Source organism: Trachurus trachurus (assembly GCF_905171665.1).
Source record: "Trachurus trachurus genome assembly, chromosome: 11".
NCBI lineage: Eukaryota > Metazoa > Chordata > Actinopteri > Carangiformes > Carangidae > Trachurus > Trachurus trachurus.
The window spans coordinates 30,945,398-30,965,607 of record NC_139904.1 but is presented as its reverse complement, the minus strand read 5'-3'; the positions used below and the strand labels follow the sequence as shown (position 1 = coordinate 30,965,607).

General features: G+C 44.9%; 1 protein-coding gene across 2 annotated transcripts in view; it reads right to left on the bottom strand.

Moving 5' to 3' along the window:
- Positions 1–20,210, bottom strand: part of arid1ab (AT-rich interactive domain 1Ab) — a 61,639-nt gene that overhangs the window by 34,461 nt on the left and 6,968 nt on the right. For both annotated transcript variants that reach the window (XM_083982682.1, XM_083982683.1), the window contains exon 2: positions 1,711–1,932. In XM_083982682.1, coding sequence (XP_083838808.1) covers positions 1,711–1,932 — 222 coding nt within the window. The remainder of the gene's footprint in view (positions 1–1,710; positions 1,933–20,210) is intronic.

Genomic DNA, 20,210 nt, shown 5'->3' with positions numbered 1-20,210 from the left:
AGCATGAAAATACACCAGACAGAGAAAAATGGATGAAGTGCTCTCAGCGAGTCTGCTCCCACAAGAGCTTTTTTTTTTTTCTTTTCTTCTTCCAGTCCATTTGAGGTTTCAGGTGAAAAAGGAATGCTAAATTTCAGCTTGTGTGGATCTCCATTAACGTTGCTGGTCACCTACGACCCGTGGTAAACACTCATGTCTTGGGCAAAAGCTTCAGACGGAGTGGGTTTTGCCGCTTCGTACCCGAGTCCTAGAGGAGAACGTGTCGAGAGCAAGATGTCGACGGGCAATTTCACCATTCTCTGGGATCTGAACCTGAAACTCAAACCTAGCGTGTGACGTTCAATGAGACAACTTTCAAGAAGTCGCTTAATGCTGCCATTCCTGTCATAGTGAATCACTTAGGAAATAAACACTCTAGCCTCATCTAACAGGAATGTAAAAAAAAACTTATTAACTTGTGGCCCTGACTTCAAGCCTTGACTACGTACCACAGAAACCCACAATGCCCCCTAACGAAGGCAAGGAGGTCTTTTATTTTGAAAAGCGGTGATCAAACTGGTTGTGTTTGGAGAACACCGAGTGCCACTCTGCCTTCTCGACCTAAACAGTGCTTTATTATCTGAGGTTGAATCCTCACCACATTAGGCAGCGACTTTTTATTGTTTTATTTCAACACTAAGGTTGATTTTATTTTTTGAATATATTCACATTAGCCAACACAGAGAGGTAGCCCTGGTTAAACATTGGAATTTAATTCGACCTGTACTGACAACACCCACATCTTTCCTCATAAATGTCTTTAGTGGACTTTCTACTGAACATTAGGAAACACATATTTGCTCACGGACAGTTAGCAACGATTTAGGACTTTGCATCTTCTGATCATCCTGTTGAAATCAGAGACCTTGTTCACACCTGGCGTTAACATGTGTTTTCAGTGATCAGATTGGCAGTCGGACAGAGCTGGACCACATCAAAGTACAGGTGTAAACGCACCCAAGGCACTTTGAGGACAGATTGTGATCCGATCGGCTAGGGACGCATCCTGACCACACTGAACACAAGTATGAACGGTAATGTGTCCTGTATCCACATTAAGGGATGTCATTCTTCCCCCCAAATCAGATTTTAATTTCTATGTGCTAGCAATCCGGTGGTTTTGGCTAACTTGCTGTCAGCAGATGGAGTTAGCAGTCCCCGCCCTCGTCCCTACGTCACCACATTCACGCGCATCCCTTGGCTGCACACACAGAGAGGACCGCCCCTTTATGCCGTTCTCTCTCCTCATTGGATAAAGGTTGTAGGATACAAGAAAGTTTTCTCCTCGACTTACAACAGAGCAGAGTGACTGACAGACCAAACACTCTATATAAGTGATTGCTGTCGGAAGATACAACTATTTAAGACTTATATTAACACAAACATTCCGCTCACTTCTGCTTTAATTTGTGGCAATGTGGAAGGCACACGTTCCAACGTCAGTTTCCACCTTTGCATGTTTTCTCTTTTTTAAATAATTTCGAATTCTGTTCAAATAGCGAAGTTGGTTCTGACAGCCCTAATGCACATAGAGCCACAAGGACGGAAACACTTCCATTCTTTTTCCATTTTTAATTTACCCACGCAAATATATGATTGGATCTCAACGTGGACACTGGAGACACATGTTAATGCCAGGTGGAACCGGGTTGAGAGTCAGTGATAACTCACCTGCTGTCCATACTGCATGCCGCCCATAGTGCCGGGTGTTCGGCCCTGGATTCCCATTGGATACCTCTGAGGGCCGGGAGGTCCGTAAGCCTGGCCGGGGTAAGAGCCTCCCTGCTGGGGCCCGGGCCCTGTGGGGGGCCCTTGTTGCTGCTGGGTGTAAGGGTTGGGTCCTCCATACGGCTGGCCCCGCATCTTCCCCACCTGGTCCATCGGGCTAGGAGGCTATACATGACACAGACATAGAGACGCAGCGTTATCAATGAGCTGGGGGGGGGGGGGGGGGGGTCGAGGTCAAACATCAGCCGGAGTTGTTTTGGAGCCGTTACAAGCGTTAGTCAGTACCGACACAAACGATGACTCCTCCTTCGCGATGTGTCGTGCGAGCATCATCTCATAAACCAGTCACAGTATAATCAAGCAAATATAGAACAAAAAGCAGGAGGGGGAGGGAGGAAAAAACAGTAGTGGATTTACTTTCCTACTAGAAAGGGAAAAAATTGGCCATGAATGAATGAATGAGCCCACTATATCCGCCAGGAGCGTTTCCCTGCCCAGGAGATCATTGTGCCAGTGGGTGGATACTGTTACCGCGGAGACGTCGGGGAGGGTTTCTATGAAAATAAGCTTAAGGAAGTGGAAGTGTCTGCGGTGCCTGGACCTGGGCCCACCCCTCAGCTGGAGCCACGTCAGGACGGAGGCCGGGGGGTGGAGGGGGGGGCGTGGGGGGGCTGACCTTGGCCAGGGAGATCCACATGGCCTGGGCAGGCAATGTTACTGGGCCAGACTTCCTCTGGCTGGAAGACAGAGGAGGGTGTGTGTGTGTGTGTGTGTGTGTGTGTGTGTGTGTGTGTGTGTGTGTGTGGGGGGGGGGGGGGGGGGGGGTTCATAATGAGGTAGTTTCGCCTGTCAACAGCTGGAGCCAAGGTCATAAAGTGTCCGATGCTGCATCAGAGATGAACTCGGTGGAATCCCCCCAAAAACAACACTGCTCCAGCGCAGTAAAATAATAAAATAAACACAATTAAAATATGGAATTCAATTAGAGATAATGAACTGGTCCAGAAAAAAAACAAAAAAACAGTCTGTGTGGGTATCCCACTGGTTGGCACAATCCGATGCCATCAACTCATCATGCCACCGCTGTCAAAGCCCCCCACACACACACACACACACACACTCCACCGCCGCTGCGTCTCAAAGTTACGCGCCACAATGGAGTCTTTGAAGTAGCAACACCTCCTGGCCTGCTGACCTCGGGCAGCAGACACAAAGCTTTCATTGCTTCCCACGGTTATTAATCTGTGTGTGTACGTGTATGTGTGTGTGTGTGTGTTTTTTTTTCCTCCCCCAAAAACCTCTTTTCCTTGGTTAAGGGAGACAACCACCGGTTCTATTTATAGCCAGCGAGACGGAGAGGGCAGTCTGCCGAAAATGTAACAGGTCCCAGCTGCACTGCTGTTTGAACCGGGGCCAGGCCCTGCTCTTCCTGGGCTTTAATAAAGCAGCAGGCTTTGGCACTCTATGAATGACAGTGGTGCAGTGAGAGGAGGGGGGGTGGGGTGGGGGGCTCAGCGGTAGGCTGGTGTGTGTGAAAATATATGTGTGTGTATGTGTTGGTGGGGGAAGACTGTAGGTGTTGGAGGGGTGGAGGGGAGGAGGGAGGGGGTGTGTGTGTGGATCAACAGGCTGTCAGGACGGTCAACCTTATCCAAGATAACATATTCCACTCCGGGTTTTCCCTCCTGCCCCCCCACCACCCCCCCACCCCCGAGGCCACACACTCCTGAGCTCCTCCAGGTTCAGGAGAGTAGTTGTGTGTGTGTTTGCGTGTGTGTGTTATGTTGTGTATGTGTGTGTGGGGGAAAGGAGGCGAGAGGGTGGGGGTGGTGGGGGGGTGTTACTATGCTCCCTAGGGTCATTACCGACCGCACCGTGGGGTGGAAGACGAAACCTGCGGCGCTCTCCTCTGACCTCTAATGCACTTTTAACCCCAGACTACCAACAAGGACACAATGCCCCCCCCCCACACACACACCCCACCACCACACACCCCCGACCTGACGTCATGCCACACAACACACAACACACAGCTTAGCCCTGAAGATGACAGGTGGAGGATGCTGCAGCAGGTTGGTCTCAGTTCCTTTCAGACAGGTGTGTTTGTCCAATTACAGCCAACATCAGGAAAAAAACTAAACATCCCAGGTTTCCCCCGACAACGCCGGCATCAATCTGCTTCCCCTCCTCTTCTAATGAGCTGCTTAGGCAGACAGACAGACAAAGCGTCCTGTGCCATGTGGCGGCGAGGACGCCGGAACCGCCGGCCAACGTCCCTCAGTCCGACCGGTACGGTACCCAACTACAAGGCGGCGACGCTGACGTTAAAGGGATACGCCAACACACCATCCTTTCCACTGTGCGTGCAGTAACAAGGGAGATACGGGCAGAGCTGGTGCTTAGCTCAAACGCTGGAAGTGTATCGGTAATGTTAGCCTGCCTCCACCTAAAGTCATCAGAGAAACTCTTCAGCAACTCTAAACGGAAACCGGCGGGGCGATCTTCGTCTCAGAGCTGACAAAACTCTCCGGTAAGGCATCTTGAGCGGTCAAATGCCGGTAAGGGGACCAGATCGGTCAAAACGGAGGGTTCAAGCAAAGACGGTTTATTTTGGTTCAAGCTAGCTACATCGAGGGTAGGTTAGCTTCCTGTTTCAAAGTAAAAGCACAAATTCTATCGCCATGGTTTTCTGTATGTAAAGGGAAACGGGTGTTTTATTTTGTGAAAGGAACCAGAAGTGCGTTGGTCACAACAGCTAGCTTGAGTAGCGCCAAATTTGTCTGAACAAAATTGTAAACAGCTGGTATTTAGACACATTAACGACACACTGCTGATCTAAACGGCTACTTTCTCACCTAAACATGTTTGAAATGTGGATAAAGTGATATATTTACAGAGTTTAGAGCTAAAATGAAATCAGCTTCTGACTGCTGATTTCAGCTCGGGTAGGAGGCAGGCTAACACTACCTATACACTTCCAGTGTTTGAGCTAAGCTAATTAGCGGTGCACCAGCTCTGCCCGTATCTCCCTTGTTACTGCACGCACAGTTAAAAGGATGGTGTCTATCTGCTGGTCATGGACTCGGGAGAGAGGCAAGACACAGAAAAAAAAAATGTTGGCGTATCCCTTTAAAATCTATTTCTCATTTAAACAAAATCCACCCTGGGGCGGTGTTAAGCTCAGCTGGTAGAGCATCCGCCCCATGTGTTGAGGCTATAGTCCTCACTGCAGGCGACCCCGGTTCGAATCCCGCGTCGAGCGGCCCTATCCTGCGTGTCATCCCCCCCCTCTCTGCCTCCCATTTCCTGTCTCTCTCTCGACTGTCCTGTCCATTAAAGGCGAAAAAGCCCCGAAACATATACAAACCCCCCCAAAAAACATAAACAACATCCACCCGCGATGGAGCGAGCCGTAAAACAATCAACCGTCGGTTTCAGTCGATACTGAAGACAGCCGTGAGAATATTGTCTTGACTGTTTTCTGCAGCCTGACCGGAGCTCCCTCCCCGGTGGCGGGACCACGTGGAGCGCCGCTGGCTGACGTTTCCTAAACAACCACTCATCTGGCTCTCACGTCTGGTTTAACAGCCACTCTAAAAGATGGAGATGGTGGTGGTCGTCTGACCGGCTGGTCAGATAGCAGAGGTAAGTGTACACAGTCAAGACAAGTGTTGGACTCATGTAGACTTTACACAGCAATCACATATTGGAACTGAAGCAACCAGTCATTGTTTGTACAAGCATTTACTAAATATTAAATGTTAACCTAATATTTCACACTGGTCTTCACTGAGGGACGACATTTTATTCTAGGACAAGGAACTGGAGAAAAAAAATAATACACACATTTACACAACACAATCTTATTACTAATTTTTCACATTAACAGATCTATACAGGACAACACAAATCTTATTGAGTTAAAAAAAAATTAGCCACAAGACGGAGGGCCACTTTAAAGGTCCCATATAGTATCAAAAGTAGATGTCCATGTCTTCTTTGATTATAAAGCATCTCCATGTTCTGTATCCATTCTGTGAAAACACCAAAGCCTCAGTCCACAGCAAAATGCTACACAGCCTGTATTCACAAACAGCTGTCAGAACTTCTGTAACGTTATGATGTCACAACAAAGCAGTCACCCCTTTATGCCAAGCAAGCCCACCTGGACCCACTTTCTAAACTTAATCCAAGCTAAAAATCTCTGATATTCACACTCTGCCCTGAATGGATGACAACAACCTGTTGTTACTAGAGCTCCGTGCAGATAGAAGCCTGAGAGAAGAAGATGGAAAGCTACAAATAAATCTCCTCATGGAAGAACACTTCAAATAAAACATGGCAGAAGTGAAAAATATGAGCTCTTCATAATTCTAATCATTTGTTAATATCATTATTCAAGCAGATTCCCAATAGAAGATCTGCCAGTTTTGCAGTAGTTTAGGCCATCGCACCTATCCTAATAAGACATTAACATTAGAGCTGTAACAGTTGTTTAATAAATTAGAAAAGTGACAGTAAATATCAGTTCATAAATCTGGGCCGGATATTATTAAATATTTTATAGACCAAGCGATTTAATCAATAAATCTAGACTAAGTGATTAATCAATAAATCAAAGGCACAATTATGTCGTTAGTAGGTGGATGTATTACACCACGATTACCCCTTAAGGTAAATACTGCAAAACACATTAAATACCAAAATGTGGACGACAGATTGATGTGAGTGCTGCCTGATGTCAGACATGTTTTCAACAGTATGCGATGTGTAGACGGTAAACCTGCCGTACAAGTCTAGTTTTTTTATTTTTCCCTTCTCCTCACACCTCGGTCAATCATGTTAACACATCTGTGCTACGGGCTGGGAGATAGCTGTGGTCAGTCTGCTGCCTGGGCCTTCATTGATCTGTTTACCAGCATTTTCCTCGCATTGCTTAAGTTGTTCACATCTGACACATCCTCCAAGATCCCGGAGAGCTCGGGCCCCGGTCTTTAAAAGGCACCGAGCGAGTCGACCCCGCTGCTGCATCTGGTCTGCAGAGGTCAGGGACGGCTCCACTCCTCTTTCTCTACCACTGTCTCTCAGTATCAGAGCTCTGCTGCTGTTGAGCATTCTCCCATGTTTTATAATCTAGAGCAACTAAAATATGCTTTAATGTAGGATTATGTTAAATATTAGAGGCCGATCGAGGCAGGAATGGTGTGTTTAACTGACTTCATTTGAAGGGCAATGTTGTCATTTGTTGATTTGGTGATCAAGGTCTCGGGCAGGAAGTGATTGGTTTCCTATGCAACACATGAAAATGTCAGTGATGTGAAAGGTGAGAGGCACAGTGGGAAGACGATTTCACTTTTGAAACCGAGCGTGTGTCTGAGTCCTGGTGATGTGAAACACAAACGACTCACAATGGAGCAGGTCCTGCACCCTGTCGGCCGTCACCTACTGCTCTGTCTGATTCCACCAGGCTTACAAACATCTGTCTTATCACTTACCAAGTTCACCCTTTCTCCAACCACAGCAACACATCATATAAGCATCAACACCACAGTGTACGATTCCAAATTAGGTGCACAAGGATATATTATAAAAGCTATTAAAATGGCCAACGAAAATTAGCAAAGTTTGATTTTCATTAAATCTTTTGGATAAAGTCAGATATATTTTAGCATTTTGAAATGACCAATTGTTGCTGCCCTGTTCAGCAAATGCTGGTTGACAATGATTAAAATAATCTTGCAATGTTGTTTGTCCACTATTCCAATAGTTTAGCTCTAAAATCTGAAGTAAATATTTCTAAAATATTATTATTTGTGACAAGAATTTATGCTATTAAAAAAATGTAGTTGATCATGATGTGTAGGGAAATCCCCTGAACCACAAAGACGAAGAGGGAGGTGGAGGAAGCAGCAGCAGCAGCAGCAGCAGCAGCAGCAGCAGCAGCAGCAGCAGCAGCAGCAGCAGCGGCCCACTCATGTGTTTCTGAAACTGTCTGAGGTGAAAGGGAAAAGGTCTTTGATCGAAAAAAGGTCGATGGTATGTTTGATGGCTCCAGGTTGTAAAAAAAAAAAAAAAAAAAAATGCAGATAACCCTATCTGCTTCTCTTATTTCAGGCCACGAGGAAAGATATTCCAGCAAATGATAAATCAATAGTACGAGTGTTGGGAGTTTACTCCAGCGTTTTAACAATGAAACGGCTTCATGACACAGATCAGATGTTTGAAGGAGATTGAATTATCTCTCAAACCAAGGACGGCTCTAAGAGCAGGCTGGTCCACATCTAGTAAAAAAAATCTAAAAAAAAATAAAAAAAAAACCTCTCAGTTGGTCAGTCAGTCCGTTCAGAGCCAACTGGCCTTCTGCTAAAATCTTTAAAGCTTTATAAGAAACTTTCCACATCACAGCTACAAACACTCAAACACACACACACACAGGACAGCAGTGAAGCACTCCCTTTTCTTTCAGCTCAGTCATCAAATCAAACTCGGAGGAAACTCCTCCCCTCCCCTTTTCTTTTTTTTCTGTCTTCCATAAAAAAATAAATAATCACAATTAGCACATGGCTAATCTGCATAAAAGAAAGCCAGAGCACTCTTGGCAGAAGAGGTTGCACTGAGTACATTGTGTCATGACTGGGCTGCTGGTGGATATTGCAACTATTCAAAAACTGTGTGTGTGTGACATGGGGAAGGGGATGGGGATTTGTAAGAGGTTGGGGAGGGTGGGATGGGAGGGGAGGGGTCTGGAGCAGCGCCTGAGAGCAGAGCTGGAGTCTACAGGGCCGAGCAGAGCAGATGGACTGGAGGGGGGGGGGGCAGGGGCAGACGACAAACAACTGCTGCTAATTTAATCCGCCACACGGCCACATGGCCTCGGCTCAGCGCGCGCAACACACACCATTGTTCTACGTTAAAGCCCTTGGACACGCAACGCGCGCCGGCCGGCCTGCCCCTCGCCACGGCGACGACGGAGGTCACACATCTCGCGTGTCGGAGGGTAACGGGACACGGGGGGGTGGGGGGGGGCTCTCTGACGGTTTCAGATTGGGGGAATCTGTGCTGCTGCTTATCAGCTCACCTCACCGTAAAGCCGGTCACAGTGGGAGACGGACACTGGGACCGGGGCTTCTCACTGTTTAAGCTTTGCAATGTATCCGCTGCACAAGTGAAGGGTTAAGCAGGACAGTGTCCTCCGTCCACTCTCTCCTTCTGGAAGTGTCCGACGCTGGGACACTTCTCTACAACTGTCACAAATATTACGCAATCGTCTGATCGCAATTATTTGAGCTGCGTACCGTAGTCGTTCAAATGGTTTCCACTCATCTGGATGAAACCGACAGAAACGTCGTAGTTCCATCACTATTTCCCCGTAGTTTTCCATCACTTGCTTTGGAGTAACTTCAAGGGCCCAGGGCTGTTAGCACACGTGTCCACTGCAGAAACCACCCCGAAGGACCGTCACCTGGAACTGCCTCAGGATAGGCCCCCCCAAAACTCCCAGGTGGGTCCTTGAGGTTTACTCTGTGCTGGTTGGACATTCTCAAAGCAGGACGTAACGCCAAGAGAGAAAGCCCCAAAAATAAGCTGCTTTTTTAAAACCCAGCATTATCAGAGAGTGTCTACACCACCGGAAAACAACAACAACAACAACAACAACAACAAGATGCAACAATGGAAACTGTTGCACATAAAACTAGAAACTTTGCTCATTACGTCGCCTCAAGAGTCCAAGGGAGGGCCAGGCTGGAGGACGTCACCGTCTACTTCCTTTTACCAGGAACTTCCTGGGTGGAAACAGAGCTAATGGTCCTTCTTTAATGACATCATCAGGTTGCGCCCCCTCCTTCTGCTGGGATTTAATGACACATGAGTGGAGCCACATAGTGTAGGCGAACTGAAGGCGCTTCGTGTCCAATATTCGACGGCCACATTTCGATGAGCATCTACTGACAATAGCATCATGGATCTAGTTGCAAAGCTAATAGATGCCTCTTCTTCATAAGCCTGTATAATTTAACTATGTTCAGTGGCATGGAATACACAGAAAAAAACAGTTCAATCGTTAATCACAGTTATTTGTATGGCATTTCGTCAACTAAAACGTCACTGATCTTTTCACACAAACAAAACTCCATCTCTAGCATCTTAAAAACCAGCAGGTGTCAAAGGTTGGTAGGTGACACATTATCAATTCAACTACAGATCATTTTCCTGATAGATCAATACACTGTTTGGTCTTTAATCATCTGTGACATCACAAAGTGGGATTTTTAAATGTCCTTTGTCGGATAAAAATGGTCCAAAAGCTCAAAATAAATGTTCAGTTCATGCTAATTCAAGAAATGAAATATGTTAATTAGCTTGAAATGTTAAATGATCAAATATTCTCTTGATGACCCGCTCTTCTTTGATCAGTTTCTGATTTCAATCACAGTTTTCGGACCAAATTTTATCCAGGAAAGGTTCTCACACAGCTGTTGAGTCAAGCTGTATTTTGAATTGAATTAATTGAACTGTGTTTGAACATTTAACGTCTGATAATGATGAGCATTAACATGAAGCTTCCCAAAAAAAAGAGAAATGTATTGTTTTGCTGCAAGAAATCAATCAGTTCTAACACAAAATGTGTGTAAGAAAAAACTAAACAAAAAAGAAAACACACACTGACCTGTTATTTAAGTAATGACCACGACCACAACAAGGCTGCTGTGTTACCCTTTAAAATCAATGACATCACAGTAGACTACTCACACTTTAACACTGTGTAACCTTATTAGAAACAACAAAAAGTCCGTCTTCATAAATAATCACCAAACCAAAACACACACACACACACACACACACACACAGCAGAGTCAGAGCAACAGGAGCAGCAGACACAACAACCCAGTCTCCTTGTTACAGAGCAGCCTGTGACCTGTGAGTCCATCCTAAACACACCTACCCAAAACAAATCAACAACAGCTCCACAACCATCAGGTCAACATGTAGAAACCTGGTCTCACCAAAGTAAACACACATCTGGTTTACACAGTGGAAAACACCATGATGGCAGTGACTGTATGTATGAAGATGCCACTGGATGCATTCAGCAGCTCCTTGACTACAACTCTACCAAAGTAGATGAGAATATGACAAAGTATGTCGGTTTTATAAAGGTTGTAGTGAGGACAGTACCAGGCCGACTCACTCTCCATTTGGGCACAAATTCTGTTTTGACAAATGTGCTTTAAAGGGATAGTAGCATTTTTTTTAAAAGTCGGGTTGTATGATCTACAAATAGTCCCTAAGTACTTTAATTGCAGTACCAACCTAAACAACTGCTGATCGGCGGGCGCTAACCCTGGGCGGAGGGATACGTGAGTTGGTTAGGTCCAAATAAAAACTGTCTTTTTCCTGCACTTTGAAGGGCTGGAAAAAATTATATTATAGCGAACAATGGAACTGTGTGGTTTTTTTTTCAGGTAAAACCTCTTTTAGGCCACGAAAATAGGCCGTTTCTTTGGGTCCGTTCACAACACTGTATGTTGTAAATCTCTGGGCAGGGCTATGGGCTGGCGTTGCTAACGGGAGGAGTGCAGAGAGTCTTCTACTGCAATTAAAGTACTTAGGGGCTATTTGTAGATCATACAACCCCACTTTAAAAAAAATGCTACTATCCCTTTAAAGAGGAACTAAGCAGGATTTCTCCCGTGGCTATGCTACATTTTTACCTTCATTAAAAAGAGTAATTGTGATGGTTAACTACATGACTTGTGACTTGTTACAGTGACAACGGAGGCTCTCTGCCTTCACCTGGCGTCTCACGGCTGAAAACAGCGTAGTACCTGGTCGCCGCCCCGGTGTCCCAGCTCTCGTCTCTACACACCGCAACACAAACGCGCTCCGTAACCCGCAATCTTTTGGAAAAGCTGAAAATCAGCCAAGAGCTTTGAGCAAACACCTGAAGAATGACGTGTACCTGAGCGCTGGAGTCAACAAGAAGCCCAGGAAAAGAAAACAACAACAACAACCCAAAAAGGCCGTGTTCTCAATTAAGTAATTATCCCGCCTCCCTCTGCATCAACCGGAGCTCCCGCCCCCAACGTGACCGCTGCATGACTCTGGATAAAAAGCGAGGAGGAGCCGGGGGTTGGGTAGAGAGGGGGGAGGCGCCTGCTGGTGCTATCTACGCCGAGCAGAGCCAAGCGGCACCCTACTCACCCAGATGTTCACCCAGCTGTTCCAAGGAATTCTAAAAGATGTTCAGGGAGGAGAGGGAAAAAGGGTGGGGGGGGGAGGGACTCGGATGACAGTAGCAGTACAAACACACTAGTGGGGTTTTCTTGTCCGTTTCTTGTCACGTTGATTTGGGGTTTGGTCTGTCTTTCTTTATTGTCGGGATTGTTTTTCTATGGTTATTTGTAAAGCAGAGAATATGATTGTTTTATAAATTACAATTTGGAAAATTACAAATAAAGTGTGTCTGTGAGTTAAAGGGATACTTCATCCAAAATTGGTAATTCACCAATTTTCTACTCACCATCATGCCAAGGAAGGGTTTGGAGAACTTTTGGAGTCATCAAAACTCTTTAGGAGTTCCAGGGGGGTCCGGCTGGCAACGGATTTTCATATAATGGCGGCAAATAGAGTTCACTTTTAAATCGTCCAAAACACACACTATGAAACATCCAGATACCTCCATACTGCTGGTCTGTACTGACCCAAGTGTCCTGAAGCCGTGACATGAACAAGTTGTTCGGAAAAAATGAATGTTATCTGTTTTTATCCTTGTTGTAGCAGTAGCTCCCAGTGGCTGTTGATGTTTGTGCGCATGCGCCAGATTTGCTGTGAGATGTTGGTTCGTCGTTGTAAACCACTGGATGTATGATGTAACCACGGGAGAACATCTCGCAGAACATCTCGCGCAGCCACTGGGAGCTACTGCTACAACAAGGATAAAAACAGGGATCACATTCAGGACACTTGGGTCAGTACAGAACAGCAGTATGGAGGTATTTGGATGTTTCATAGTGTGTGTTTTGGACGATTCAAAAGTGAACTCTATCCACTGCCATTATATGAAAATCCGTTGCCAGCCGGACCCCCCCTGGAACTCCTAAAGAGTTTTGATGACTCTGAAAGTTCTCCAAACCCTTCCTTGGCATGACGGTGAGTAGAAAATTGGTGAATTATCGATTTTGGGTGAAGTATCCCTTTAAGGATGACTTAAAGGAGAACACTGCTACTCAAAGGGTTACTTGGATTTCCAGCCACATTATTCCCAAAGGCAAGTAGCCAGCGGCTAAGAGAATTTCTGATGTTATGTAGTTATAGACGGGTGGATTCCTCCTGTATCTCCCATGTTAAAGTCACAGTTCAACTGGGCCGAGCTGAGTTGAGACGAACACAACGCCCAGCATCTGCAACAGCCATATAATCATACATGTATTATTAACATTACATCAGTGTTTCATTATTCATATATCACAGTTCACATCATGTCTGCACACCGCTCGCCGTCTAGATAAAAAAAAAAGCGCCTCGACGTCTCTGCGTTCTTGGAGCCACACCTCACATGTTAGTTACAGTCTTAGGTCATTGAACTGCAACCGAACTATCGCCATGACGCCTGAGGACAAGACGGGTTAAAGGGCCAACACTGCTTTCTTTGTCTAAATACCGGTAATTCACAAATTGTGTAACCTTTGTAAAGAAACAGTGTTGCATTGCAGAAGTGAATTACATTTATTCCACATTTGAGTTCAGAATTATTTTCCTGTATTTTTTTATGGAAAAAATACTGATTACACCACTTGACACTGGGGTGCATCACGTCATTGACCCATAATCGAAAGAAAAGAGCTCGACCCAGATCAGAGTCCAAAAGTTGTGACGTCTTGACCTTCTGTTTCCATTTCAGCTGCTCTCTCTCTCTCTCTCTCTCCGTCTCTTTCACTGATCACCTCTTAACCCCTGATATACATGCCATCAGATTGATGTATAAGAAAAGTGCAGTCATACATAGAAGGGAAACTAACAGCTTCACTCCTCCTGGATTGGTTTTATAATCTATTTCAACCCAAAGGCAAAGAAAAAAAAACGCCACTTTCCAATTAAACAAACATGTTTTGTCAACATGCGCAGATTAACAAGATAAAAGAAATGCTTCTAAACTTTATTGGCAGAGGCGGAACGTACGAGGAGACCTTCACTTTTCAGCACAATGATGTGCATAAAGAGAATCAACTGTTTGTGTTTCACTTCAATACCTTACAGCCTCAATGAAACTCCCCTCCATCAGAAGAAACTCATCTAATTGCTACCTATTCTGCAGTGGTGATTAGCACATGAGAGTTGTTTTGGTTTTTGTTTTTGTTGATGAATGACAACATATCGGCGAGGTGTGAACTGCTCCCAGCGCAGCAGTGACACTGCCAGAGTCTGGATGAAACACAGATCTCCTGTAAGGTGGATCAGAGCTGAGACCAGGTCCAGTTAGCTGCTGCTGCTGCTGCCGCTGCTGCCGCCGCCCGGCCCGTCACTGTGATGTTGGGAGTTGGAGCTACAAGAGAGAGAACACTGGCCCTGACTACCGGCTGTCAACCTGTCGGGGGCCAAACGTATACTTCCAGGTGACGGTGGCTGATTCCCCCGGGAGTGAGATGAGGCGAGGGGCGGGGACCGGGGGGGCAGGAAAACGGTTGACGGCGAAACCAGATGTTCATCATTTAACGGTGACATAATAATAATAATAATAATAAAAATCCAGAGTGATGTATACTGCACCTGCAGCATCTACACTGATGGGGAAATGAGGGGATGCATTCTGAAAAGTCTGGGGAGAAAAATACTATTTTGTGTTTAACATTTGGCTTTTTTTTTGTTCCATGTACAGTGGCATGCAAAAGTATGGCCACCCCTGGTCAAAATTTCTGTTCATGTGAACAGTGAATCAACAAAGATGAAATGATCTCCAAGAGGCATAAAGTTACAGATGACATATTCATCTTTTACATTTTCTAAATGACAGAAAAGCAAAAAGGGCCCAAAGCAAAGGTTTAGCCACCCTGCATAGTTAGTACCTACAGTAGTACCCCCCCCCCCCCCTCCCCCTTTGGAAACTATCACAGTGTGTCAATAGTAAATATCTTGTCTGATACCTTGGTCAAAGTTCTCTGAGAGCTCAAGTCTTTTGCAGGCTGCTGCCTTGTTTTCCCTTTTCACTTTAACATCGTAGAAAATAAAAATAATACACTGATATTACTTAAAATATTGCAAAAGAGTGTTTCATGTTTAACTTTATGCATTATGGAGATCATTTCATCTTCCTCTTGCTTTCACTGTTCACATTGACGAGATACTGTATATAAGGTTTTATACACATGTTTATATTTCTCAACTTCAGGATCACAATTCAGGCGTTCTCCTGACCAAAGGTAGACAGTTAGCCAGCCTGTCCTTGCCTTTAAACATTGAAATCAAATAAGAGTTAAATACACTAAATAGCTGCGTGGTGACACCTGTTTTAATCATCAATGTTGTGTTCCTGCTGCACAACATCCTGAGTCACACACCCATGTGGTCTTTGTGAAGGCCACGGTGTGGTCACAGTGTCAGAGTGGCAGCAGCCTGAGGTCACATGAGAACTTCACCCACACTCAGGGGAAGAAACAGCAGTTTGTGTTGAGAGATAAGCCAGGCGATGCGTTAGCAGCTGCAGCTCCTCTGTCAGCACCGGCGGCAGAAAAAAAACAACAACAAACAACAACAAGTAGTGATCAGTTACATCACGTTAGCAAGACTTGCTCTTATTCAGGGTGACCGTCTGCTCCCGAGACCAACCATTACCATAAGCCTGTCACTCGCCACTATGCCAAAATACCCCGGCTACTGAATGAGGCGAAGCCACTTCAGGACCTGGTTGGGTCAGTGCCCACCTCATGGTTACACAGTCACAACTCTGGCTGTGATGTCACACACACACTCTCACACACACACACACACACACACACACACACACACACACCCAGAGGAAACGTGCTTGGTCATGATCTGAGAGGGTTTAAAGGTCCTGTATAGAGTAAAGGTAATGTCCATGTGTCCTTCGGTTATGAACAGTGTTGGGCTTGTTACCTTTAAAGAGTAATTCATTATAGTTACGAGTTACTTTCCCTAAAAAGTTAGAGTTATTACATTATAAAAGTATCTAATTACCAGGAAAAGTTACTTTTGTGCTCAAATGTCAAATTACTTGGACTCGCCCCCCTAACCTGAGGACTAACCAACTCACTTAATAATAACGTACACTTTAACGGGTGTATTATTTTCTGACGGGTAACAACGTAACAGTAACAACATTATTACAAGAAACAGTAACTTTTTTGATTACTCATTACTGAAAAAAGTAGTACCATTAGTAACACCTTTATTTTATAACGCCGTTATTTTATAACACCGTTATTCCCATCACTGGTTATGAGGCAGGTCTAGGATCTGTATTGATACTAAAAAAGGACCAAAGTCTCAGTCAGGAAAAGTGTTACATGGGACCTTTAAAGTTTCACTTCTGTATTCAGTTCCAATGACAGCATGGACAACAAAATAAAAGCCTTCAGGTCGCAGTGCGGGACTGTTTCACATGTTTCAGCCCTTTGCTTTAAAACAAATGAGCCGATGACTGGACCGGACTGTTGAGTCCGCTGGGATTGTTCATTTGCACTCGCTCATTGACGAGGCAGCTGCTCGCAGGCACGGAAATGCAAATCTTTAGGTGGAGAGAGGAACACGCCGACAACAGTTAGTGCTTTCTCTACAGCCTCGGCACAGTCGCACACAACTTTCAAAATAAAGTATCACAACAAGAGTTCCAACTTTAACATCAGCCGGCCGCCAAATGCAGTTCAGAATGTGTCTTTGGTGCATAAATCATTGTCACCTGCCGCGCAGCCCAGGAAACAATGACACTAAATGGGCTTTTCGCTCGGCTTTTTGTCCGTGGAACTTTGTCCCTGCTAACCAGCAGCGACTGCTCTTTCTTTTTTCTTTTCTTTTTTTTACCATGAGCTGATCGAATCAAAACAAAACAATGGCTCCGTATCAAACGGTCTGCAAACTGGACGCCGGCTACGCTGCTGGACAGAGACAGGAGCCATCTGAACTTTTGTAAACATTAGCACATTGATTATCTAGGCCAGATAAAAATAAGCACTGGAACATGCACTTCTTTTTGTCTGAAAGGTTCATTTTGAAAGCAAGATTCATGGTCAAATATTATTTTATGGCTGTGTGTTTTTGAGCTGTAGATGAACACTTCCTGCTAACTAACTAATACCATCATTGTCAATTAAACTCCACTTTAAAATGTCAGAAATAGTAAAGACTTTGCTCCAGATGAGCTGCCACAGGCCGAGCTGATGTTCAAAATGTATCCAAACAATAGTCTAAAACCCAGAGGGAGACGCAATTCAATTTTGTGCCATAATTACTGATCACTGCTACTATTGATTAGTCTATCGATCATTGGTTCTATAGACTGTTAGCAGGGCCGTGAAGTCAGAAGGTGACAAAGGTGCCGACAAGTTCATATGACCTGTTCTCCCCCAGGAGACTGCATCTATTAATAAATACATATTCACATGTGTAGCCAGAAGAGAAACCACAGCATTGATGCTCAACGTGGTTAATGATTGGTTATCAGAACAGTGACTGGTGCTGCTACTTGACTGACAAACCGTCTGCTGTGTCCCATTATTTTCCTTCTTATTTTCCTTTCACTTCACAGATTGTTCTGTTAAATGACAAATGTGTCAATCACAATCTCCCATGGCTCAGATTTACACATTCACATTAAGCCAAATGATTGTTTTAGAAACCAACAGACATTTTAATTGGAAGCTTTTATTTTTTTAGTAAAAATTCAAAAATAAATGTAGCGCTTTCCTTTACTTTAAAGGGATAGTAGCATTTTTTTTTAAGTGGGGTTGTATGATCTACAAATAGCCCGTAAGTACTTTAATTGCAGTAGAAGACTCTCTGCACTCCTCCCGTTAGCAACGCCAGCCCATAGCCCTGCCTAGAGATTTACAACATACAGCACTTTGAAGGGCTGGAAAAAATTATATTATGGCGAACAATGGAACTGTGTATTTTTTTTTCAGGTAAAACCTCTTTTAGGCCGCGAAAATAGGCCGTTTCTTTGGGTCTGTTCACAACACTGTATGTTGTAAATCTCTGGGCAGGGCTATTATGGGCTGGCGTTGCTAACGGGAGGAGTGCAGAGAGTCTTCTACTGCAATTAAAGTACTTAGGGGCTATTTGTAGATCATACAACCCCACTTTAAAAAAAAGAAATGCTACTATCCCTTTAAATAAGGTGTTTGGGGTTGTTACCTCCAGTTGAATTAAACGACATGTTCAGCTTCAGAAAATGATGAGAATTGTGATATTTCTATTTTATTCATTGGGTTAACTATCAGTGTATTAATTGTGAAAATCATTGGCAGGTGAATCAACAATGAAAGGACTCATTAGGTACATCATGCAACTTGATTGTGTTGTCTGACCAAAACCTCACAACATGAGGATATTCAATTCAACACCAGAGCAACAGGAAAAGCATAAAACCATTCACGTTCAAGACGCTGGAACAAACGACTTGGCCGATCAATAGGTGCCAATTCATTATTTGACAATCAGCACCGATCCTCACTGATTAAATGTCAAGTAAGGGAGAAAATATTCACATTTGAGGAGCTGGAGTATTTCACTTCCTAAAAGAGACTTAAATGGTCGTCAGTGTTATTGATTTATTTTATATCACTTAAATCACTGCAGCTCTAGTTGCTCCTCCAGTATACGTATATGTATATATATCTAGAAGATGAGGCTGATGTTGGAGTCGAGATTTGAGTATTGATCGATCTCTGGTTTGTTAACAGGACAAACACCTGCGCAGGCGTGTTGTTTTTACAGTTGTGCGCTGTGTGCTCCACAGCTTTGGCTTTATTAGCTCCAAACACAGGTTGATAGAGTGGACAACACATTAGACAAAGCAGAAAGCAAGGCTACGACCAGGGGGCAGCACCCAACAATAACACACGTCATGATTGACTTCCATAAAAAGACATAAAAAAGGAGAAAACCAACAGCTCCTCATGTTCCCCATTTTCTACGTTATATATGAGTCATTGCTTTCCCTTTTTCTTTTTTTCCGCACCGAGAGCAAAGGTGAGTTCTGTATGAGAGCAGAGAGGAAGCATCATTCTCTACCTTTCTAGTATCAACAACTGCGCCCATTTAAAGGTTAACCACTTTATTCCATAAAGGCACACACCATACGTCATGTAAATGAAGTCTGTAGTCTCACGCGGGCTCTGAGGAGGATATTACTATGCTAATCTGGAGTATTTTAGAAGGTAAATGTCAAAAGAAATGAATTACCTTTACATTTCCAGCGTGGCCCCCCTCACCCACCTCCCCAAAGCAATAGCCTAAGTGTGACATTTGTCCGTGGAGGAAGTTGTTTTCAAATGTGCAACTCTGGAAGAATTCAGATTCATTTTCACCATCCTGGATGGAAATTAACTTTGAGTCGCTAGACAGAAGGATTTCAAGAGTTATCATCGGAAACTAGTTTGATAACACGTTGTGAAACTTCCTTTTGTGCTTTGTATTGGGTATATAGGCGGGGAACGTTGAGGGGTCTCAAGAGATGATGCTACTGACGAAGAAAGAAAAAAATAAAACAGCCACAACAACGGCAAAACGACTGAGTTGGAAAACAGCAGCTTTCTATGGCTGTCGGTGGGACGGAAAAGGCCAATGTTGCTAAAGAAAGACGGATGGCTGGTGACACGTGGAGTAAGAGCAGGTCAGACTCCTGAGGCAGCGGCACACACACACACACACACACACACACAGACCACCAAGTAACTGCTGTACTTTATACACAAATACACACAGCTGTCAGGGGCAGACGAAGATCATTCACAAAACACCACCGCCCCCCCACCACCACCTCCACCCTCACCCCCCTCCCCTCCCCTGGGTATCACTGACACAGTTTCTCCCTCATAGGCACACACCATGCAGTCTCTCTCTCTCTCTCACACACACACACACACACACACGGTTGCCGGGAGGCAGCATGCTGTCCATGTGGCCTGTGGAGAATCATTACTCAGCAAGTGCAGACTAAAGAACCGAGAGTGAACTTCCCTTTTCCCAACACTTCAGTCTTCCTCTTCTCGGCGGCGGCGCCAGCCCCCGCCGCAACGAGCCGGGAGCCGCCGCGGACGCGCTCTTGAAAAATGTGCGTCGTTGTTTACTGAATAGAAACGATTCACAAAGGGTCAGCTGTCACAACTGTTTACTGTTTACCACTGTCGGCCCATTGTCCACAGGTTGATACTTCAGAGCTCAGACCAGAGCTCAGACCCTGGTCCAGCTCTGACTCATGGTTT